Raw genomic sequence first — 25,484 nt, 5'->3', positions numbered from 1 at the left:
GCCACTGAATTATCTAAAATTCAGGAAAAGTATACCCAACTAGCAAAGGAGACCGAAACAGAATATGTGTGGAGGGTGTCATTAACCGGTGGTGACCGGATTTTATTGTCAGAAGATGAAGCCCAAGGATATTGGGGGCCTGGAGTGTTCCTAACTACCGATGATCCTAGGGAACCGTGGTCTCTGACGCAGCGGGCAGCTTACTGGGCAGGGGGAATAGACCAAATAGAACGAGGAGAAGCAACACAGTTAGACACCCCTTCTATAAATCAGTTCACCGAGAGCTTACAGAAAACTGCTTGTCTCCAGTTAATGCATGATAGGCGATTAGTGCCACAACAGCCCTCTCCGATGTTGTTAAATGCCAGTCCCGACAGAATGACGACTCTAAGCCGAGGTTTACCAGATTCTTTGAAATTATATGCTGTCCAGCTGCAGGATAGACTATGCGATGCGATAGCACCTAGAGGAGGCAGGCGGAATGCAGGAGGGCCCTGACCTGGAGAGAAGTGGCACAGGAGTTGATTAACTATGGCCGGAGAATGGGTCTCGCAAGGGAAGAAAGCAGGGCTAAGCCTGCCATCCGCTGAACAGAAGGACCTGGCCGACCTCCCCCATCTAAGACTGTAAACACCAAAAAGCCGTATGGGGGTCAGCGGAACTTGTTGTGGACAGAAGGGATAGAAAAGGGAATTCCCCGGGATGTGATGGACGGCACGCCCACCTCTGCCCTAGAAAAGTTGGTCCTAGGGTGGAAAGACAAGAACAAGGAGCCTCCCCATACTGAGTTAGACGCTCGGAGCGATATGGGGGTGATTCCGCAGTTGCTGGCAACTCCCACTCCCCAAACACCTACTGCCCCAGAGGCAGGTATGACTGTCCGCAGGACAGGAAACTAGACACGCCGTCCCCAGTAAGTGAGCCAGGGACAGCCAGTGGGTTTATTCAAGGAGGCTCACTGAAAATAAGACAGGAGACCTGATGATTGCTTTTCCCCCTGGTCTCTTTAAGACCCCAGTAACTTTTCTAGTTGATATGGGTGCTCAAATGTCAGCACTCCGGGCAGATGTTGCTTACCGCAGTGGAATAATTGCAGATAAGAAGCAGATACGGGTCACAGACGTTTTCGGAAGCTCCCAACCGCAGCCGACAGCTGAAGTTAAATGCTGGCTGCCAGGGGCTTCGTCCCCTGTTGAGGTTACTATGATACTAGGTCCTCTACCCACCAGTATTCTAGGACTTGACCTCTTAAAAGGCCAGCCATGGGTAGACTCTAGGGGAAGAGAATGGAAATTCGGGTGTCCCGCAATCTCTATGAGGCTTTTGCAGTCGGCACCGACTCTCCCGCCTTCAAAAATAGTTCATGTCAAACCTTATGCTTTGCCTTTGGGAGCAAGGGAAGGGATCCCTTCAGTGATAACTGAGTTACGGGAACAGGGGATAGTTATTCCTACACACTCACCCTATAATTCCCCGTTATGGCCGGTCCGCAAGCCAAATGGGAAGTGGCGATTGACAATTGACTAGCGACGCTTGAACGCCAATACTGGCCCATTAACAGCTGCAGTTCCCAATATAGCAGAATTCATTGCAACCATACAAGAACAGGGTCACCAGATTTTAGCAACCGTTGATGTGAAAGACATGTTCTTTGTGGTTCCCTTGCAAGAAGCAAATAGGGATGGCTTTGCCTTTACCTGGGAAGGTGTACAATATACATTTATGCGACTTCCCCAAGGCTGTTGCCACTCACCAACCATTGCTCAGTAGGCATTGGCCCAGGAACTAAATCAGATCACTCCTAAAGATGGCGTAAGAGTATATCAATATATTGATGATGCGCTAATCCGAGGACCAGACACCGCTGCAGTGGGGCAAACCCAGAGAGAAATCATTAGTCACTTAGAGAATTTAGGGCTCCAAATTCCTGCCGAAAAGGTGCAACTCCCATCACCTGAAGTAAAATTTTTAGGTATCTGGTGGAAAGGGGGGGCCTGTGTGTATACCTTCTGAAAGCTTGTCCACCCTCAAACAAGTAAAAATGCCTGAAAATAAGAAAGAATTGCAGCATGCCCTAGGCTTGCTAGTGTTTTGGAGAAAACACATCCCCGACTTTTCTATCATAGCTCGCCGTTTATATGATTTAACCCGTAAAAGAACTGCTTGGGACTGGACACCTGTCCATGAAGAGGCTCTGAAATTATTAATTTTTGAAGCAGGGATTTACCAGGCCCTAGGGCCGATGCATCCAACAGACCCACTCCACATAGAATGGGGTTTTGCAATTCATGGGTTATCTATGCATATGTGGCAGCGTGGACCTGAAGGTCCTACTCGTCCTATAGGGTTTTTCTCGCGTAGCTTTAAGGATGCTGAAAAACAGTATTCCGTTTGGGAGAAAGGACTCTTTGTGGTTAACTTAGCCTTACAGGAAGCTGAGAGAATTATACGACAGCAGCCCATCATCTTACAAGGACCCTTTAAGATCCTGAAACCAATATTGGCTGGAACTCCTCCCCCTGTAGGAGTAGCTCAATGAGAAACAGTAAGGAAGTGGTATGCCTAGTTAGACCACTACTGTCACACTAGACAGATAGAGGAGGGAACACCCAAAATGCTCCAAATACAGGATCCCCCTTCTGATCACCCAGATACAGAACCCCCTCCATTGTACGTCAAAGTGGCTCCTCATTTTAAACCCCATTTAACAAACGTGTGGTTCACTGATGCTTCCGCAAAAAGGGAAGGAAAGACGTGGAAGTATCGAGCAGTAGCATTACATATTGATTTAGGGGAGCATGTGGTAACTGAGGGAGAGGGTAGCACCCAAGTAGGGGAGTGAGTTAGTTGCTGTGTGGAGCGTAGTCAGTAAGGAAGCTAGGACAACAGAACCAGTATACATTTATACTGACTCCTATGCAGCGTTTAAAGGATGCACTGAATGGTTACCGTTTGGGGAACAAAACCAATGGGAACACCTTCTGGAGTGGCTGCACGTGAAGCGTGGCCATTCAGGGAGTAAAGACCTGTACAAAGAGGCTATTAGTAGAGGATGGGCCGTTACACGAGACTTACGTAACACTGTTATTTCTGCATGCGGTCAATGTCGAGTTCGTTTGGAAAAATATAACCCTTTAAAAGAACAACCCCTAACATTTAAGGACAAACAAGGGTTTATGGCAAACGTGGCAAATTGACTATATTGGCCCCTTTTGGGTATCAGAGGGAAAACGATATGTGTTAGTGGGAGTAGAGGTAGTATCAGGACTAACACAAGCTGAAGCCGTATCCAGAGCAACAGGAGAAAATACAGTGAAAAGTCTTAAAGTATGGTTTAGCTGCTTACCCAAGCCTCAGCCAATTCAATCTGATAATGGGAGCCATTTCACTGCTGGAGTAGTGCAAGAATGGGCTAAGGGTGAGGAAATCCAGTGGGTTTTTCACACCCCTGACTACCCTCAAGATAATGGTGTTATGGAGAGAACGAACAGACTTCTAAAACGAGCCCTGAGGCCCCATGACGCAGGGTGGGTGTCGCGAGTACCGCAAGCAGTATACCGAATCAGTAGCCGGTGGGGGGCAAATGGCTGGCCCCGACTCCTGGTGTTCTGTCCCGTGCCCCCTTCTTTCGTTCCAGGGACGAAAGGCAGCAAAGACCCTGTACACTTGCTCCACTATGCTGGACAACCGGTATTAGGGGAATTGCCCACTGTGGGGCAAGTGCCCCTAACCCTAAAGACCCCTCCCTTAACCTTCATGCCTGGGTGGCCACAGATGCCCATGGGAAGGAGCATCGTATCAATACCTGATGGATTGTCCCATCCTTCTAAGTGGGCCTTCATGACCTGAATTAAAGTTGTTCCGATGTTAAATGGCTGATGGGAATATGTTTTTTTTCTGTATCCCACTAGCTGGCTTCTAACAAGCATATCAGTTAAGATGCACAATATAACCCCAACCCTCTGGTATAGTGCTAAGGCCATAGCTGCTTGGTTGCTTGCTTATGTCTGTTACTTTTGTATTTCTGACTAGCGATGCTGTGTTGACTTTTCAGGATTCCTGAGCTGGGGCGAGGACATAGGGAGCTTGGCAGCAGACCGCGTTGGAGTTCTTGCAGCAGCACCTGTGCCACGTAAGAGCACGAGGTCGCTTTTTTACCTGGTTAGGATGTGGTTCCTTCACCACAAAGTTCAGGCAACGTTCCTCTGATGCCACGCAGGAGCAAGAGGTCGCTATAAACTTATTAGCCTTTTTACGCACAATGAGCACATTCTGCTGATCTGCGGGTGCTTTAATCAGAGCAATTCCAGTCAAGAGAGCTTGAAGTTTAAGGCTAGTTGGTACGCATCTATAATAAGTAACACATCCTGCACGAGGCTGTTTTACAGAAGGTGCATGAGCGCCTTGGAGGGTGCATCTCAGCCTCTCGGATGGATCCCAACCACTAGCAGCAGTGCTTGACATCTCCTCCAATCCCATCCCTCTAATCATTGTTTATCTTTGTATATATTTTGCAGGTTATCAGAAGCCCATGGCAGGACTTATGTTTTCAGTTGATGAGTGGGCCATTATCTGTATTGCTCGTTTGATTTTGTTTGTGGTATTTTTACGGTACAACAGGGAAAGATGGTTTGGAACTCCTTCCTCCTTGCCTTTCTTACCTTTGGTGCATCTGGACAAGGAGAAAGGACCTCCAGTTTAGCTTGGGAAGTGATACAGGGATTCATATGTGTCTGGAATAGAACGGATCAGGGGATCTGTATTCAGCTTCCTACTTCTGCCGAGCAGGGGATTAGATTCGGTTTGATACCCGTGAGGCTCAATATTGGAAAATATAATATGAGCAATGGCATTATAGGGTTAGTAGATGCTCCATTTGAGTACCAATATCAAAGTGATTATACCTCCTCTGGCAGACGGTGGCGAGATGAAGCAGCCTTCTATGAGATCCCTCGGGACACGGGGTGGCCTGACTTAATAAACAAAACATGTAAGCGATGGAGATTGGAGGTCAGTCGCGAAATTGGTATTAATCATAGCCCGCCGTGTCCTCCAGGATTCAAGGAAGCCTATTCCAGATGATTCCCACCTTCTCCATCCTGGTGGAGAATAACAGGCTGCCCTTCCTATCACAATATATCTTGTAATCTAGTGCCCTTTTGGCCTGCTTCCCCAGAAATTACCCCTTTTGAATTACAATATAATGTGAGATGGGATTCGGCTTGGTGTGTTCACGTACCTGACACGAAGGGACAATATCTTTTAATGAGTAACGCCCACACTGCTTGGGGATGGTCAGTGAAACACATGTTAAAAACCCAACCTCTTCAGTTATTAAAGAAAGAATTTGTGGGCACACCCAACCCCAGTGATGCCCATTTGTTAAACTGTACCCACGTTATCGACTGTACCACAGGTGCTGGCAATCCCATTGAAACATGGATCAGTTTGGAAGTTAGAAGCCTAATTCGAGATATGGGCACCTGTTGGGGATATCCTAATTTTGGATACTGAAACCGAGATCGCCAATGTAATCATATCACCAATAATGTTAGTATCTGGCTAAAATGTGGACTTCCCATTAACCACTTCCCAAGACATACGGTGGGGGAGGATAATCAGATACCCCGGGGAGATGCAGCTACATGTCAAAACGCTTTGTCTGCTGCCCCTGAGGGGACCGTCTGGGGGTGCTCAGGTGGGAAAATGTACTCGCACTTGAATGTTATCAAACAGGCTGGATTGTGGTGTGGTTTGGGAATTCCTACTATGTGTCCCAGGCGAATCTCTGAATATACCACACCACCTATTCACAGGAAAAAACGAGAACTTGATGACCCAAGTAGCACCCAGAAGTGGATTCAAAGCATTTAAAACCCGATTATTATACCTGGGGACAGAAGGTATTGTTAGAGCTAGAAGCATTCTTTGCACCATCTGGATATATTGCTCCACACCAACGGGCGCTAGAAAACCTGACTTGGCAAGTACATGTATTAAGTAATTAGACTCGATATGCCTTTGGGGAACTAAATCTGCTAGTGCAACAGGTATCAAAAATGACATTACAGAATCGTTTAGCCTTAGATATGTTATTGCTAAAAGAACGTGGTGAGACAAGGGGAGTCAAAAGAATCTCAGTAGACATAATAAAGGGGGTGAAAGATGATGTTTAGTGCTTACATTGTTGAAATTAGCTGAGGTAGAGACAGTCCTTGATAAGAAGAGCTGGTCCCAAGAACCAGCCAATGAGGTAGAGACAGTCCTTGATAAGAAGCAGGAGCAGGCCCCAAGAGCCAGCCAAGACTGGTCTTGCGGCTTGGGTGAATACCAAGAAATCGCTGAGCCTGCGCAAGGAAAGAGGTTACTAGCGGTGATGGAGTCATCTATCTTCATCTCTGCGACCACCAGACGACCACCATAAAGAGGCCCTGCGCAGGCGCGGTTGGGAGGGGACTATGGAAATGACCTCTCAGAGCTAATTTTAATATGAAGCGGGGATAGGTCATGCATATGTATAGGCGTATTGTGAATATGTAATACCTGACTGTATAAACTTGAGGCGAACTGCCGAGTCGGGCGCGCACGACTTTCGTGGGACTACCCCCCGTGCCGCCCAGCGCTGAATGAACATACCTACTTTACAATCTCACTGATTGTGGAGTCTGTTTTCCGCATGTCAGTTTGGCGAGCCAGCCAGGAGACTCTCTGCTCGGCTGCGGGACCGACTGCGGAGCGGACGCCCCTCGGCACGCCCCGAGCACTTTCCTCACAGGAGCCTCCGCTGCCAGCCGCTCACCGCGGGAGCAGACAACAACCTCCTGAAGCCGCGGACCAAACGGTATGTTTTACAAGGGGAGCCTGTAAAAGTACGGGCCGGGGCAGCTGGTAAATAGCACAGAGACATCTGGCATGCAGTGTAGTCCCCATATGGGAGGAGGGTACCCTGTATGGGGGGATTTGCTGACCGATAGAGCGGCCGCTAGCGATCTTGGGGGTAGATCGAGCAAATCCGGGGTGATCGCTGCATCCCAGTATTGGGAGCCAGGACGGACCTGTCGATGACTGGTATATAAGAGGTAGGAGAAGGGTAAGCGCACCCCCTCGCACCCCCTCGCACCCCCTCGCAATTGCGCTTGGTTTATGGGGTAAGTGGACCCCCTCGCAATTGCGCTTGGTTTATTTTTGCAGCTGCTGAAGGTTGTCAACTGGAGTGATGACTGTATGATGTGAATGTTTGGAAATTTATGTTAAGGATTTTGTGTGGGTGTGTGGAAATGGTATGTTGAAATTTATAGGTGTATGTATGTTTGTTAATGTGGGAATGTCTTTACGTATTAATAGGGGTGATTCCTTGCTTTGTATGTGGGCTTGCAACTAGACTATGTAATAATTAGCATCCGGCTTGGGTTTTGTTGAAGTGTAAATCTTGTGGGAGAAGCTGGTACTGTACATGTAGCAGACGGAAACCAGACTACCTTGAGTGTTTTCTCCAAATTCCACACTTTTATGATTGGGAAAGAGCTCACCAAGAATCCGAAATACTGAGATTGGTGTGTAAAGGAAAATTTAATTCCAGAAATTTGGGACGTGTGGGAGGAAAACTGGGGAAGACTGTAAAAGAAGTGTAAGAAACGATTTGCATGGAAGCTTATTAAAAGGAGAAGCCAAGATCAAACTTAAGAATCATTAGGAGGAGTTATAAAATGGGAAACAATCAAGGAGGAATATTGAGGAAAAGTCCTCTGGGTTGTGTAATTGCCCACTGGAAAGATATTGTTGGGACCGGAGGTACGGAGAGTAAAAAGAACCTTATTAAATACTGCAATCAATGGTGGCCGTTGTGTAAGTTAGAAAGTGATGCTAAGTGGCCACTTAATGGGTCACTAGATTATAATACTCTTATTACAACTAATGCTGTTTTTAAGGAGAGAAGGAAAATGGGATGAGGATTTGTATGCAGACATGTTTTTCACCCTCCGAAATCATCCGGAGTGGCAAAGGGACTGTGGAATGGTACCCCCACAGGACCCCATGGTGCTTGCACTTGAGTGAGAGAACAACAAGGGGCTTAGAGGTAAACTGAGGCGGTGTTGTTCGGCATGTAGTATTGGACAAAGATGTACAGAGACAAATAAAATTTCATCAGGTACCAGAACAAGATCTAACTGATTTGTTTAAGCCTCCCCCTCGACCACAGGAACAGGATGCAGACTCGGATAGAACTCTGACCCCCCCGGACAGCCCTGTATCTTCCTGTACTAGGAAGAAAACTACCTCAACAGCTTTACAAGCACCTCTCCGAGTGGCGGTGGGGCCGGATGGTGGGACGATGTTAATCAAAGTACCCTTTTCTACTGCTGACGTAGGGGAATGGAAAAAGGTGGCAAAAGATTATAGGAGTGATCCAAAAGTGTAACTAAGCATTGCCAATTTATTGTAAAACAGCATAACCCTGATTGGAAGGATATACAGCTATTATTGGAATATATGACTCAGACAGAGAAACAGCTGATTTTAAAAACAGCAGGGAACCTTGCTGAAGATCATGATAAGATTGCAGGAGGGGACATTAAGGTATATTTCCCTCTCCAAGACCCAAAGTGGGATGTTAATAGATCTGCACATATGGAAAGATTGCAGGGGTATCAGGAGTGGATTACAAAAGGAATGGAGAGAGCGATCCCCAAAACTATAAATTGGTCAGCTTCATATGCAGTTAAACAGAGTCCTTCCGAGCCTCCATCCGAATTCCTGGATCGACTGAGGGATGTAATGCACCGCAGCACACCGCTGGATCCTGGGTCAGAGGTAGGAATACAACAATTAGTCTCCCTGGTTTTGGGTCAGTCTACAGGGGATATAAGGCGCAAACTTCAGAAATTACGCCCTACAGAGAGTAGGAATTTAGAAATATTGTTGGATGAAGCATGGAGAGTATTTAGTAACAGAGAAGAAGGATATAGGCAAGGGCAAAGGAAATTAATGGCTGTTATTCAGGAAGAAAGAGGAAGAGGGCCTAGACGAGACTTGCCCCGACTGGGCAAGGATCAATGCGCTTTGTGTAAGAAATTCGGTCATTGGAAAAGGGAATGCCCAAGGAACAAGGAGGATCAGAGGGCTCAAACAGGAAGAACGGTAGCCCCTGTGAAGGGAGACTGACGGGAACCTGGGGAATCTACCCTAGCGGATCCACTGGTTATAATTAAGCTAGGGAAAACACAACAAGAGGTAGAATTTTTGGTAGATACAGGAGCAACATACTCGGTTTTGAATCAGGCTTTGATGCCCCTGGGAAATGATTATGTCATGGTGAAAGGAGCGACTGGCCAAAGTGAAAAGGCATATTTTTGTAAACCTTTAGAATATAAATTAGGAAAACAGTGGGGCATTCATAAATTTTTATATATGCCCAACTCCCCAAAGGCACTTCTGGGAAGGGACTTGTTGGAACAATTGGGAGCCAAAATTGTATTCAAAAAGGGAGAAATTACTCTGGAGGTAAAAGATCAGCAATATATTCAAATATTGAGCCTAACCTTAACCAGTCTCCCCCTAGAAGGAAATATTAACGAGGACATCTTAAACCAAGTGTACCCGGGGGTACGGGCTACCGATGCACCTGGAAGAGCGAAAAGTGCTCCACCTGTTGAAGTTAGGATCAAGGAAGGCCGAAAGCCGGTAAGAATTAAACAATATCCCCTAAAGAAGGAAGACGGAGAAGGAATCCGGCTGGTGATAGAAAAATTTTTGCAGTTGGGATTATTAAAAGAGTGTGAGTCTGAATTCAATACCCCTATATTAGCTGTTTGGAAGCCCGATGGGTCATATCGGGTGGTCCAAGACTTCCGGGCGGTGAATAGGATAACTGAAGATCTTTACCCGGTAGTGGCGAACCCATATACCCTGTTGACCGTATTAACACCTGAATTGACTTGGTTTACTGTTTTAGATTTGAAGGATGCTTTCTTTTGCCTGTCTCTCCATGAAGCCAGCCAAAAATTATTTGCATTTGAATGGGAAAACCCCAAGAGTGGTCGAAAGACCCAGCTCACTTGGACGGTGTTGCCGCAAGGATTTAAGAATAGTCCTACCATTTTTGGCAATCAGCTTGCGAAAGACTTAGAATCCTGGGAAGCCCCATCTGAGGAGGGGAAGCTGTTGCAGTATGTGGTTGATATCCTGATCGCCACCAAAACAGAGAAAGATTGTATGACATGGACGGTGAGTCTGTTGAATTTCCTGGGACTCCGGGGGTACCGGATATCCAAGAAAAAGGCACAGGTCGTACAACGCAAAGTGAATTATTTGGGCTATGAAATTAGTGTGGGACAAAGAACTTTGGGACAGGCCCGTAAAGAGGCAATATGTCAAACTCGGAGACCTCAGACAGTAAAAGAGTTACGGACTTTTCTGGGAATGACAGGGTGGTGCCGATTGTGGATCTATAATTATGGATTGCTTGTTAAACCACTGTATGCATTGACAGCCACTGAGCAGAAACACCTTGAGTGGAATAAGGAGACCGAACGAGCCTTTGAGCTACCGAAAAAGGCTTTGATGTCAGCCCCGGCCTTAGGACTCCCAGATGTGAGTAAGCCGTTTCTTCTTTACTCCCACGAGAAGCAGGGCATTGCCCTGGGAATATTAGCACAAAACCTGGGCCCATATCGACGGGCAGTTGCCTACCTCTCTAAGCAGTTAGACGCGACTGCAAAAGGTTGGCCTGGATGCCTGCGGGCAGTTGCGGCCGTTACACTGAATATACAGGAAGCCCGAAAGTTTACTCTGGGCCAGAAAATGACTGTTCTGGTGTCTCACACAGTATCAGCAGTACTGGAAGCAAAAGGTGGAAAATTGGCTCTCTCCACAAAGATTCCTGAGATATCAAGCTATATTGGTAGAGCAGGATGACGTGGAGATTGTAGTCACTAACATTGTCAACCCAGCTTCTTTTCTCAGCGGGAACACAGGAGAACTGGTACATCACGACCATTTGGAAACCATCGAAGCAACATACGCCAGTTGCCCAGACCTGAAAGACAGCCCCATGGAAAACGGGGAAACTTGGTTCACAGACGGAAGCAGTTACGTCCTAAATGGTAATCGACATGCGGGATACGCCGTCACCACCAGCCAAGAGGTAATAGAATCAGGGGCTTTGCCCATGAACACCTCCGCACAGAAGGCAGAAATAATTGCTGTAACCCGCACCCTGGAATTGGCCCAGGGCAAAGTTGTGAACATTTATACAGACTCAAAATATGCCTTTGGAGTTGTACACGCACATGGAGCAATTTGGAAGGAGAGAGGACTACTGAGTTCTCAAGGGAAAAATATCAAACACGCAGAAGAAATTCTAAGTTACTGGAAGCTGTCCAGCTCCCTAAGAAAGTAGCAATTATGCATATTAAGGCACACCAGAAAGTGAGCTCAGATTTGGAAAAAGGGAATGAGCTGGCAGACAGAGAGGCAAAACAAGTGGCCAAAACAAAGGTAAAACCAGAAGGGGCCTTAATTCCTGATAGGCAGATTTCCCTAGAAGGTAAGCCAGAATACACCAAGGAAGATCAAAAGCTCATTACAGATTTAGAAGGGTCATATAATGAAGAGGGGTGGGCTCATACCCCACAGGGAAAGCTAATCGTTCCCTCTTGCTTATTATGGCATTTGATACGGGAGGAACATAGGAAAAGACATTGGGGAACAGAGGCTCTGTATAATCATTTGATAAGAGAAATTGTGGCTAGAAATTTATACACCACGGTGAGACAGGTGACACAACAGTGTGATCTTTGCCTCCAGACTAATCCTAAGAATACCCCCAAGCCGGAAATGGGCCAGATTGGAAAAGGCAATGGGCCTGGACAACAATGGCAAATTGATTTTACAGAACTTCCAAGAAAAGGGGGGTATCGATATTTACTGGTATTAACTGATACCTTTTCAGGTTGGCCAGAAGCATTCCCAACAAGAACGGCTAAAGCTCGGGAGGTAACTAAAATACTGGTACAAGAGATAATACCACGTTTTGGGGTTCCAGCAACCATGTCCTCTGACAGAGGACCACATTTTATCTCAAAAATAGTACAACAAATTAGCCGCCACTTGGGTATAGATTGGCAGCTTCATACTCCATATCACCCCCAGTCGAGTGGTCAAGTGGAAAAAATGAACCACTTAATCAAACAGCAAATTGTGAAATTAGGACAAGAAGCAAATTTGGCATGGCCTCAGTCTCTCCCTTTAGCCCTTCTGCGTATACGAACAAGACCAAGGGCGAAAGAAGGACTGAGCCCCTTTGAAATTCTGTATGGACAACCCTATGGGATACAGAGAGGGATGTCTGTACAAGCGGGGGATGAAATTATGACTTCTTACATGGTGGCATTAGGTAAGCGACTTAATAAAATCAGGAAGCACGTGGTAGGGACTCGAGGGAGAGGTTTGGATGGGCCTGTGCATAATACACAACCAGGAGATTATGTGTATATAAAGTCTCTTACAGAAAAAAACTCTGGAGCCGCAGTGGGAAGGACCATTTCAAGTACTACTTACCTCCTTCACCGCGATTAAGATCAAGGAACAGAACGCCTGGATCCATCACACTAGGGTGAAGAAGGCACCCAAAGGACAATGGACTTCACAAGAAAAAGGACCTTTGAAGCTCAAATTTGTGAGACATTGATTGTTATGTTTCTGAGTTGGACCTTGTCCAAGGGGCAGGCTTGGGATCAAAATACTTATTTAAATATGACAGAGAGTATCTCGAAAGTACTAAATTTATCAGATTGTTGGGTATGTAATCCCCTTCCTCGGGGGAACATGGAACTCCCCTTTTTAGGAATCCCGACCACAAATTGGACATCTCTTATTAAAGACGGGCCAGACAGGAATGGATCATGCCCTCATGGAAAGGGAAATACCCAGCGGGGACCCAACTTTGATCTGGAAGTGCCCAACCCTAAAGAGATCTTAATTACTGGCCGTTGCTTAAATATTACTGATAATATTTGGGGAGACATGGATAATTGTAGCCTTGCGGGAAATCTGGGAACTTTTGATAAAGGAAAATTAGAACGTCTTGGACTAAACTTAAGTATCAGTTTCTATTATATCCGGAAACCAAAGCGGGGGGGCAGGAAAGAAGGGGCAAGAACAAGACAGAAGGGAGACGCATCTCGGTCCAAGATGCAACACAGGGCCCGGGTACTGGTGGCTCTGTGGGGATGGCAGGGCCAGAAAGAGTTTACCCCAGAACTGGAAGGGACACTGTGTTCGAGGGTACCTTGCACCTCAGACCAGTGTGTTCGAGGGTACCTTGCACCTCAGACCAGTATATTCGAGGGAGCTTTGCCTCCCCGAGGGTTTTTGAGAACACCTTGGCTCCGTGTAAAACGGGCTGAAAACCCACTAGTTATTCGAGGTACTGGGTACCATAGTTTTGTCCGATGGTTAATCCCCTCTTTAGGGGTAAGCGAGTTGGAGAAAGCTATCGTGAATATATCTGCTACATTAGAGATTATAGAAAGTGCTAGAATTGATGCAATTTGAGGGCTGCAACTGGAAATACAATCCCTAAGTAAAGTAGTACTCCAAAACAGAATGGGATTGGACATGCTTTTAGCAAAAGAAGGGGGCTTATGTGTAGTTATAAACCAAACTTGCTGTACCTATATCAATCAAAACCAACGAATTGAAACAGATCTTGAGGAGATATGGGAAAGGACTAAAATACTACATGAAGTTTCCCAAGATGACACTTCTTGGGGCTTGACAGGCATATTAGAAAAACTAACCTCCTGGTTGCCAAATTTGACATGGTTAAAGCATTTGTTTGTCACTATAATAATCACCATTCTCTTGTCTGTGGTGCTTTGCATAGTGGTTCGATGTGGCCTTTTGTGCTGTAAGAGTACAGGAGACTCTTACAGTGAATGGAAAAAGAATCAGTTACGACGAAAACTGGAGACCAACAAATACTTTGGGAGGATGCTAGATAGGGAAATAATGTATTAGAAGTACTAGGATTAAATATAGTAAAAGAATTTACTATTTTCTAGAAAAGGGGGGACTGAGACAAGGGGAGTCAAAAGAATCTCAGTAGACATAATAAAGGGGGGTGAAAGATGATGTTTAGTGCTTACATTGTTGAAATTAGCTGAGGTAGAGACAGTCCTTGATAAGAAGAGCTGGTCCCAAGAACCAGCCAATGAGGTAAAGACAGTCCTTGATAAGAAGCAGGAGCAGGCCCCAAGAGCCAGCTAAGACTGGTCTTGCGGCTTGGGTGAATACCAAGAAATCGCTGAGCCTGCGCAAGGAAAAAGGTTACTAGCGGTGACGAAGAGGAGTCATCTATCTTCATCTCTGTGACTACCAGACGACCACCATAAAGAGGCCCTGCGCAGTTGGGAGGGGACTATGGAAATGACCTCTCGGAGCTAATTTTAATATGAAGCGGGGATAGGTCATGCATATGTATAGGCGTATTGTGAATATGTAATACCTGACTGTATAAACTTCAGGCGAACTGCCGAGTCGCACGCGCACGACTTTGGTGGGACTACCCCCCGTGCCGCCCAGCGCTGAATGAACATACCTACTTTACAATCTCATGGATTGTGGAGTCTGTTTTCCACACGTCATTGTGCATAGTAACATGTAGCTGGAGTAGGGTCAGAATACTTAAACCAGGGAATTAGAAAGATATTGTGAACATTGACATAAATAATACAGATAGTAATTCAGAAGCAGAACACAACCCCCACCGTCCTAAGGGAAGATTCATAATCGCCTCTTTCATACACACAGCATTTCTTTCTGTGGAGGTGAGAGCAGGCTGAAAACCACAGAAGACAGCCAGGAAGAGCAGAAAATTCACGGCAGTAAATACACAAACTGCAAAGCATGTTCTAGCTTGACCTCGCACAGGGTCACATGTACCCTCAATTCCCAAGAGCCGGTGTGACGGGTACACTCGATCCCATAACCAAACTAGCCGTAGTTTGGTACAGGCTCCAAAGGAGGTAAAGGCCTGAGCCATAGCCAGGCCAAGAACTCCTCTAGTTTCAATCTCTTCTCTGAAAACCCACAAAGGAGCCGAGTGACCCAGTGAGCACCGCTGCCTATCACCTTGGAACACTCATCATGCGATTAACACAGGAATAGTGGGTGGCTTTTCCAAGACTCATTTATCAAGGAGCAAAGAAAGCTGTGGGCACAAGGAGTCTCATCCATACCCTTCCCATTGCATGTGATTTGACTAGGAGCCAGCCACTTTAGCCCATAAATATGACAGCCTAAGGGAGCCTTCTTTCAGCTCTCCCTGCCAGGCAGCGTGGCTGCACGGCAGTGATCTCCCCTTGAGCTGGGACGCCTCTCAAGGTTGCTCCTCGAGGCAGAGAGACCTGTTCTCAATGGCAGATCTTTGCTAAGTAAGTGACTGACAGCATGCTGAATTCGTACTGAGGAAACATTACTAATCCATGTAGCTACTTCATATTAACTATTATAAACTTTGTACAGATAATTCCATTAGACATAAACTGTTGTCCAAGTCTGAGACTAAGATTGGACCGAGCCGCCCCTAGGCTCCATAAGGAGTTTAGAAAGCAAGGGGGTCCCCTCTGAACCTCGCGACTCAACAGGAGGGTCTTCGTTACACTTTTGCGTCTCTGCTCTCTGTGTGAATCCTTCCAGCTCGATTCTAACTCAGTTCTCCTTCGTACGTTTCTTCCATGCAGTGATTAATAAGGCGAACCTTTCCGTCCAACTTACTGAACCTCGGGAAACCACTGTCAAACTTTGTTAAATTCCCCAAATATACTGAACTCTGTCAAATTATTATTTTACCTCAATAAAACACACTGATGTTTCCCTCCTTCTGAGCGACGTGCATTCTGCCCCTTGGCGAGAGATTGGCGCAGCTGGCAGGATCCTGAATCTGGACTCGCGACAGCCCGCAGCACAGCCTGCATGGGGTGAAAGGCATGCATCAGACCTCAGGGCTATCAGACCCACAGGGAGGCCTGGGGACAGCAAGGGCACCTGCTGTGTCCCCACCAGAGCATGCCTGTGGAGAGACGGCCTTTGGGAAGAGCCCTTCGGTCCGGAGCTGTTCCCTCAGCAGCGCTTGCGAGGTGTGCGCGCAGCTCTTCCGTCCCTCAGTGCTGCTGTGGGGTCTGCGCCTGCTCGGGGATGGAGGGAAGGAGAGGAGCTGCCCTGCGTTTGCTCTGGGTCGGCAAATCTTTCCCAAAAGGCGGGTCTGTCTGTGCTGCCAGCCACAGCCCTGGGCAGGAGGAGCTGCGTGATGGGAGCCCAAACCCCTCACAAATCCCCCCGTCCCCTCACAGACCCCAAACCCATCAAAACTCCTCATGGATCTGTGACGCTCTGACAAATTCAACGTCTCAAACATCCGCTAAAAGAGCTTTGGTGGAGAAAACGACCTCTGTAAAAATGCTGGAGTTTTGTGAACAGGACAATGTGGACAGAGGAGAGGGCCCCACGGAGGGTGGGAACGCACCTCTCCAAGGTCCCAATTCCTTATCTTAAGTGACCAGGAGAAGGAACACAATTTATGCCTTCCTGGAGGAAGAAGGCCCCATGGAAGTTGGGACTGTGCTTCTATCTTAAGTGGTCATGCCAGCAGAAAAAGAGAGGCAACTTCACAATGAATCCCCCCCCACCAAGCTCACTGACTGATTCCAGAGAACTCCAGGTGTGGGAACTGCGCATGTTGAGATCATCAACTAACACACTATAAAAGAAGAGAGAACAAATCCTCAATGCGCACCCTCCGGAACTGGATCTCTACGCTGGCTGGACCAACGCTGGACCCAGGACTGGTGAAACCCTTCTCTTCTCTCTTTCTTTTTTCTCTCATTCTCTCTTTTCCTTCTCTCTTTTCCACAGTCCCTACACCTCATCCTTTGAAACATAAACCATTGACCAAGTCTGAGACTAGGAGTGGACCTAGCCGCCCCTGAGCTCCTCTTTGAGAAGGAGTCCAGAAAGCAAGGGGGTCTGCTCTGAACCTCGTGACTCAACGGGAGGGCTCTCCTTCTGATACATTTCCTGTTCCTTTTTCCATTTCATTTTTCTGTACTTCCCTCCTCTTCTCAAACTGCGGCTTAATGACATGTTGCAAGGTTCATATTAACAAGTTCATGTGTACTTGGACAAAGTTAGCTGGGTTGAATAAATGTTGATTGTTGTTTGAACTCCCCTGGTGTCATTTCACCTTAATTCTGACAAAGGAAATCCACGAACCTGAGTCGCTCCAACTTTGGGACGCGACAGGATCCCCCCAAACCCTGAGAGACCCCAACATCTCACAACTACACTCACAGACACCCCAAACTCCTCAGGCCCCCCCAAACCCCTCAAATACCCTCATGGATTCCCCCAAACACCTCAGAGACCCCAACATCTCCTCACAAACACACTCACAGACCCCCCAGTGCCTCACAGACCCCCCAAACCCTTCAAATCCCCTCACAGCCACACACATACACTTCAGAGGCCCCAACATCCCCTCACAACCCCTCCATCCCCTCGCAGACTCCCCCAAACCCCTCAGAGACCCCACCAAACCCCTCAGAGACCCCAACATCTCCTCACAAATCCACTCACCACGTCACAAATCCACTCACAGACCCCCCCCATCGCCTCACAGACCACCCAAACCCTTCAAATCCCATTGCAGACCCTGCTAAACACCTCACAGACCCCAACATCCCCTCAACAAATCCAGTCGCGGACCGCCCAAACCCCTCGCAAATCCCCCCCCAAGCCCCTCACAGACCCCGACATCCCCTCACCAACCCCCCCTGACCCCACCTACCTGCACTCACCGGGCTGCAAGTGCACATTGCCAGCTCATGTCCACCTTTTCATCCACCAGCGCACCCCCAGCTTACTCGCTGGCAGGGCAGCATGGGAACAGAGTAGGCCTTGGGGCCGTGCAAGCAGCCTTCAGCAATAGCTAAAACATGGTTGTGCTACCAACACTGGTTTGGTCACACATCCAAAACTCAGCACCATATGTGCTGCTAGGAAGAAAATTAACTCCATCCCAGCCAAAAGCAGAACAGACGGTGTCTCTGTTATGGCTCGATAGCAGCTTGGTGCTGCTCTGTGTTTTATTTCTGGCTTTGCCTTATGTGGTGTATTTGGCGAGCACGCAATGGAGGGGCTGGGGCTGGTATTGCCCTACACAGTACCCCTGTCCTGTGCACTCCAGGACAAAGCTGGCACAGGGAGCAGAGGTGGGGATGATGACCTGTTAACGAGCCCCTTTGGTGCCTCTGTGGCTCAGAATTTAGCAGGACAGTCCCACCAGGGAAGCTGGGCTCCCCCAGCCTGTTGGTGGGTCCCATGCCCAGCTCCCTGCCTGCTGACACCGTGGGCATCCAGGTCCCTGTGTGCCCTGATACGAAGTTCGGCCCAGGATTGGTGAATCCCTGGGTCTGCTGCCATTACGACCTGGACAACTGTGCTACTGATCTGTATTTATTGCTGTGCCATTACTCGGACACGAATGCTCGATCCCTGAAGCTGTCCGTCAGGAGTCTGTCATTGTAGCCCAAACCCATACCCTGGCGGGGCTGGCTCAGGCCCTTGCAGGAGGGCCGGCGCAATGGGCTTGGGGCGCGGGCGGGTGGCTTGAAGTCCTCTGGGGGCTCGAGGTCTCTGGGCTGGTCCCGCGACAGCCGGCTGGCTGAGTTGGACAGCCATGAGGGCTGGGGTGGAGGCGGGCGGGCCGGGCGGCTGTCCGGGCTGGCGGAGGCCCGTTCCCTGCTGCTCTGTGGCAGGCGGGCCGCTTTTCCAGGCACAGGTGATGGCTCTTGCTGTCGGGTCCAGCTCTCCGGGGTGCTGCAGCGGCTGCTCCGGCTGTCCAGGCCCGAGGAGCGGCTGCTGGTGTCAGACCGGGCTCGCGAAGCTGCGGAGAGGCGCCTGCGGAGAGAGGAGGCTGCTGAGGCCCCACCGCGGCTGTGGGGCCGGGCGGGTGTGAGGGTGCGGGGCAGCACTGGGCGCCTCACGGGGTGCGGATGCCTGGCTGCACGTGGGAGCTGTGGGCATGGAGAGCTCCGTGCAGAAAACGGGGCACCCCGCACCCCTCGTCTGGGGCTCTGCTCGCCTGCCCACGGCTCGTCTCCTCTCGGCCCTGACCATCCTGACCTGCCTGCTCTGCACGTGCCTGGAAGGAGACCTGCCCACGACAGACCGAGGGGACCAAAGCTGGGCACAGCACTGCAGGGCCAGGAGAGCCTCCTGTTCTCCTTTCTCAGTGTGCCTGGCAGAGACCAGCACTCGGCTCCCCTGCCTGTCCCTGACCAGACAAGGGCACAGCCTCGGCTCTCTGTTCAGTGAGGTGCTCTCCATCCTCTCTTCAGAATACGTATCCAAAGAGATACGTACCCCTGCACAGAAAAAAACCCTGCCTGTGCTGAGAACACGCACGCTGGCAGTGCTCAGGTGCAGATGGGACAGGCTGACTCTTTCTCCAAAGCAAGGCCGAGAGCTGGGAAGGCTCCTCACCACGGTCTGAGTTGCTGGGACACCCTGGTCGAGGTGAACCTCTGGGATTTACGGCATCACCTAACAGGGTGATTTCTGCTGGCAGGTTCACTGGCAGGAAGATGTCACTATTGCGCTTCTCGCTTTCTATGGCAATGTCATCCCTCGTTTTTCTTCCTGACCTTGCTCATCCTACGTCTGTCGCTGGGTCTGCTCTTGTCGAGGCAGGGTCACTTTTAACTAACACTTGCCACAGGAGGAAGGGGTTTCACAAAACAGTGCCCATGAATTGAGAGGCCAGTTAAAACATCTTACAGCAGAAATCTCAGTAGAGTTTGGCCAGTAACTGGCTCGGCACTCCAGAATACCCTACCTCTAAATGCTTCATGGCTAATAGCAGCCATCTAATACAGAAGTTTGGCAAAAAAAACCTCCCAACAACTCACCGTCGTCTCTTCCTCCACAGATGGATCACACAACACAATATCATCCCAAACAGCACGGAACAATCAGTGTCAACTAAGTTGTTAGAAAAAGAATGTTGGAGGCTGACTGCTAAAAAAATTGCACTATGCTCACAATTTTTACCTAACTTTTTAAGCATCTTTTGCCCCAAATATTTATATTCTGATTATATTCCAATATTATCTCTCGGAAGTTATAGAGCATTTTTCTCACTTGAGTGCAATGTAGTTAGCTTATGTCCCAAAAATACTTCATTCCTGATGACTTACAAAATTCACAGTGCAAAATGAGATACAGCATCTCCCTGTGCAATGCTAGGCGCCTTGGGCAGTGGTCCTCAGAAACAGGACAAACAGAGAGTGCCTACGCTTATCAGGGATGAAGCGAGGAGGAAAAGGCATCTAATTAGATCTACTCAAAGATCCAAGCGTGATCTTCAAACACAAACTTTCTTCTGCAACTGAATGTCTAAGACTGAATTTCCTTTGTGTTAAAAATATAAAGAAAGAAAGAAAGAAAAGAGACAGAAACTGTACATGGCTTCAATAAGGGCTAACAGTAGAGTTGTCAGAGACCTGATGAGGAACACAGGAGACTGGGCTGTGATTCATCTGACTAAACGTGGATGTCTCTCATTTAGACGCCCATGTCCGAGCCAACCTTCGCCCCATTTTTAGGCAACAGAGAGTCGAGTCAGTATAACCAGTGAGTTCAAGGTACTGTTTCTCTTATCCTAAAGTAAATGCTCATATATTTGGTCAGAAAGAGCGTGCACTAGATTCACTGACTTGATTCACTATAGCTCCTTTAAAATAAAATAGGACCTCATGCCAGTTGTGCAGGCAGACACGATTACAACTGCATTACAGATAGACAATTGAGGCCAGACAAATCACAGTCCACCTCTGCTCTATCCAGGTTGGCTCAAGACCGTGAATTTACATCTCCCTCACCTCCAAAACAGATCCCATAACCCCCAGAAAAAGGGAAATGACAGATTCGCCTGTTAAAACTCTTCCACTTCCTATGAGCAATGACACCAGTCACTGGACCAGAGAAAGAGAGCCAGTCCCCACCCACAGCCCACAGCTCCTGAAGGTCATCTAAGGAGATCTGCAGATTCCAATGTTACCTCTCCTGAATCACAAATGCCGAGGGATTTATGCCACACAGAGGAGCTCCAACGGGATCTACCGGCTGCGCTGGGCCCGTTGACCCAACTGGCAGGGACCATTCAAAAACTGCCACAGGGACCCAGACGTTCCAGAGCATGCCGGGGGTGGGGGAGCTGGGCTGTGCAAATGACGGACCCCCCAAAAGCTGCTTCCACCCCACTGCCATCCACCAGACCTCACAGCGCTGGTCGCCTTCCAGACCCCACCGCACCAACTGCTACAACACACCAAACCTTTGCAGGTTAATAGCTTTTTTTTTTCTTCAAACTTTAACAAAATATATATCGTAACGTCAAACTATATACATCAAACGAGTTTAACTCGGCGAGAAAGACAAAGGGTGGGATAAGGTGCGGCAGGAGAGAAAAAGAGAAAGAGCAAGATCAGGTGCTGGCCGCAGAGAAGAAACAGAGAGGAAAGAAAAGGATAGAGGTAGAAGGCGCGTGAGGTAGATGTGTACAGCTTAAGCGACTTGGTTTCCTAAGGCCCATTCTATATTGGTATAAAAAAAATATGTAAATGCTCATTAAAAAACCAAACAAAAATATTACACGATGGTTATACTAATTAAAAACATTTTTTCCAAGTACAACATTTCTAAGTTAAACAACAACATCTTAGTTATCTAAATTATCTTAACATATCTAAATCTAATTAACAACATCTTATCTTATAGAACCAAAAACGTGTCCCAGGTTGCATTACTTGTTCACGGCTCTGGAGAATTAGGTAAAGAAGGCGATCGCCCACAATGGCAATCACAGGATAAACAAACATAAATCATCGAAATCATTACAAGGACAGTTAACAAAATAAGTGCCACAAAATAAAGCGTTAACAAAGTCATAAGCATTTTGCCTTTTCTTTTGCAATTTTTCCCTTCAACAACACAGTGCACAGATTTTTTTATTTGGCAAAGCTGGTGGCTAGGCCCTCGCGGAGCTGGTGGCTGCGCCTGGTCCGCTGGGATCGGGGTCTGGATACGCAGCAAGAAAATGGATTTCCACGCCTCCAGTCCGGACCATCCGATGCAGCCTCTTACACCTGGTCAGACATATTAGACCACAAATGGTGGTTCTGAGACAGAAAACGCAACACAAACCACCAGAACAGAAAAAAAAACCCCAAAACAAACAAAACCCCCCCAGAAGAAACATACGTAAACCAAAGGTGCCTCTCCAAACCCTGAAAAGACCAGCAACATAAAGAAAGAATTGTGAAAAAAAACAAAAAACAAAAAAAAAGACCAGCCAGAAGACAAGACAAGGCAAGGCAAAAATAACATAACTCCAAGAACCCAGGGCCAACAAACCCACAGCCAGTCCGTAACAGTAACATGCTTTAATCCTAACTCGCCTAAACTCTGGCATCCTGTAATCTGGCCATCCCACTGCCCTAGCACCCTGTAACACGAGCAGACCATAACCCGAGCACGTCGTAGCCCTAAGATATCAAAAAATGGAACACAAACTCTTCCTGCCTTTCTCCTCTCACCCTTCCCCTCCGTCCCTCTCTCCTGCTCCCTGTCCCACCTCTCTCTGCTGCTCTGTCCCCCCTTCTCCTCCTCTTTCTCTCTCTCTTTCTTCTCCTCCTCCTCCTCGTCCTCGTCCTCGTCCTCGTCCTCCCTCAGGCAGGCGGCCATGGGGCCTGCGGGGGGCGGGGCCGGGCCGGGGATGGTGTCCCTGCAGGGTCAGGCAGCAGGAAGGAGCGCCCCGGGGCATGCTGGGAGCTGTAGTCCTGGGGCACGGGGCTGCCGGGGGCCCTGGTGGTTCCCGGGGCATGCTGGGAGCTGTAGTCCTGGCGCACGGGGCTGCCGGGCGGCCATGTTGGCCTCTGCAGTCTCTGCTCCAGCTGCGGCCCGGCTGAGGTGAGGGCTGGGGCTGCCCGTGAGGCGAGCGAGGCCCTTGGGCGGGCGTGGGGGTGTGGGAGCCGGGCCCGGCTGAGGGAAGGAGAGAAGGGACAGGGTGAGGGGGGTCGCAGTCCTGGGTTTGCGGATTTCACGCAGACGCCCTCTTCAGAAAACACAGCCTCTGTGTGGGTCAGCGGTCCCTGCAGAGCTTTATGATTTGTAGCCGTTTTTATAAATACACAGCGGGCTCACACGGTGCTGTGCTTCTTGTAAACTGAATCGCTGTTATCCCGGCTACAGTCTGGAGGGAGCAAGTGCCAGCTGATAGATCAAGATGGAGATGAAAGATGGAGATGCTACTGTTATATACTGACAGAGCCAATTTTTTATATAACAATATATGTATTGAGAATAGCAAGCAAGCAGCGCTGGGCGGCCGGGGAGTCCACGCTCTACCAACGGCTCGCAACTTTATGTTATAGTTACATTTCTTATATACAGTTCATGCACCCCTTTCTTGTAAGTCTCCGCCTTGTCCTGCTTCCTTTTTCTTCACTCGTGCAGGTTTGTTACTAGGCAGATTCGGTCCATCTTCTCAAGGGCGAGTGTGTTTTGATGTAGAATGTCTTGATGTGGAGAAGTGCAGTCCTGGCAGAGTTAATCCCCTTATCTGGTAAATTGTAGCCGTTGTCTTTTCCCTCCTTATCTAGTAAGTTATAGCTGTTGTTCTTTTCCCTCCTTAACTAGTAAGTTATAGCCGTTGCCCTTTTCCCGTGACTTTTACACATCATTTCAGCAAGCCTTGTTATTTTCACAAGGCATCTGCTAAATCTCAATATGTCTCTTCCCCCTTCCCGATTGGTATGTCAGCCTTATTGTCTTTTAATTCAACACGAATTACACAACGTCAGGGAACAATTTGGTTCCCTGTCGATTACAGTGTGGCATGTTCCTCTGATTCATGCATTCTCCACCTTGCACAGCAACGCACTTGAAATACTGAAATGTGCCCTTTTTATTGCTGCTAACATTCAAAAATCTTGTCTTGGTCTGGTCAGCAAGGTATTTGGAAAACATCAAGGTTGCATTTTGAGAATAAAATAGGTTCCTGTCCTTCCCCCTCCCCCCGAAACTGTGCGGGATCCAGACCTTCTCCCCCTACCCCCCTATGTGTAGCCTGGCTTTGTTCATTTTGGTGCCTCATACCAAGAATATAGCAAACAACCAAGATGTGTGCTGTGTGCTGCAGGCCAAAGAGCATTTTAAATGTCCCCAGTTTATTTCATGCAGCTGTGCAGCATGGTACATTTTGGAAGGCACACTGGGATGATGTATCAGAAGTTGCTGAAAATGAGGTGATACTGGTAGTGGTTTGTTTTCAGTGCCTGGTTTGGGAAAGAATATCCTCAAATAGTCTAAGGTACAGATCTATTAGAGGAAAAGGAGTGCAAGGTAAGGAGCATCATGCTGCATTTATTGCTAAACGTCTGCTTTCATTTCATTCAAACTAGAAAGTAAACAAAGATTGGACCCGCAAAAGAATTTGCTTCCCAGAGTGAGCATTCAAGCACTGGGGAGCAGTTTGCAGGATCAGAACTTCAGCCTGCTCCGGGTGATAAACCCTCAGGAGAGGAAAGAGAAACCCCACTTTTTTTAAATGCAGCTCTACTTATCTTAATAGTTCTTCTTGTTAGATTGTGTTGGCGGTCAGACTCTAAGCACGTGACTAAACTGTCAAAAAAATCAAGATATTTAAGGATTATTTGCTGAATTAAATGCTTTTACAAGCAGTGCACTCTATTGCCCTGTGGATAGTATACTGTCATGACTGGCAATTTTCCTTTTTTAGTACAAGGACGCATGTATGAAGGCAAATCGAGGGTACAAGTGGTGCCCCACAGCAAACCAACCTGCGAAAACCCAGGCATCCACTGTTACAAACAGGAAGAAGCTATGGGCCTTTGCTTCAGACTCTGCAAAGGCTTTACCAAGCCCGAGGAAAGTGACAAGAAGTGATGAAATGCCACAGCGTAACTTCAGGATGGCAGGTGAGATTTCCATCCATTTTCCTCAAACGTAGCAGCCTCGTTTTGTTTGCGGATGCGGTGTTGGAATCGAACTGCAAGACCAGTTTCCTTTACTGCACCTGGTACTGTAGTGCAAATACCTTTCATGTCCCAAACTGAGTTGCCAAGACTCTAGTTAAACCTCTGCATAACAGCCTCAAATTTCCTAAGTGCATGATTGCTTTCGACAGTCGAGTCCAGACGTGTGACATATCATAAGCCGTAGCCCATTTGGGGTCCAGATTTGATTGATGTTTAGTTCAGGCTTATCTGCTGTTAGAGATTTTGATAGTCAAAAAGGGAAATGCTGATTGTGTGCATTCTTCTTCTCTCGCATAGAGTGTTGTACTATGTTTAGTAATTTGCTGTTGACAGAAATAATTTATGGTTGTCTATGAAGTTGGAGGT

At 47.8% G+C, this 25,484-nt stretch overlaps 1 protein-coding gene across 2 annotated transcripts in view; it reads left to right on the top strand.

Moving 5' to 3' along the window:
- The window catches only part of LOC138684294 (HMG box transcription factor BBX-like), a 38,909-nt gene that overhangs the window by 4,676 nt on the left and 8,749 nt on the right, over positions 1 to 25,484 (top strand). Inside the window, exons 1-2 of one of the 2 annotated variants that reach the window (XR_011323620.1) lie at positions 22,967 to 23,028; positions 24,860 to 25,058. Coding sequence is in view for 1 of the 2 variants with exons in the window: in XM_069777981.1 (XP_069634082.1) it covers positions 24,860 to 25,058 (199 nt within the window). In the remaining variant the exon portion in view is untranslated. Of the gene's footprint in view, positions 1 to 22,966; positions 23,029 to 24,859; positions 25,059 to 25,484 lie in introns of those variants that run through there. The other variant, XM_069777981.1, reaches the window with a different exon arrangement.

This window comes from Haliaeetus albicilla, unplaced genomic scaffold (assembly GCF_947461875.1).
Source record: "Haliaeetus albicilla unplaced genomic scaffold, bHalAlb1.1 scaffold_89, whole genome shotgun sequence".
Classification (NCBI taxonomy): domain Eukaryota; kingdom Metazoa; phylum Chordata; class Aves; order Accipitriformes; family Accipitridae; genus Haliaeetus; species Haliaeetus albicilla.
The sequence above is the reverse complement of the archived record's forward strand: the minus strand, read 5'-3'. Positions and strand labels throughout refer to the sequence as shown.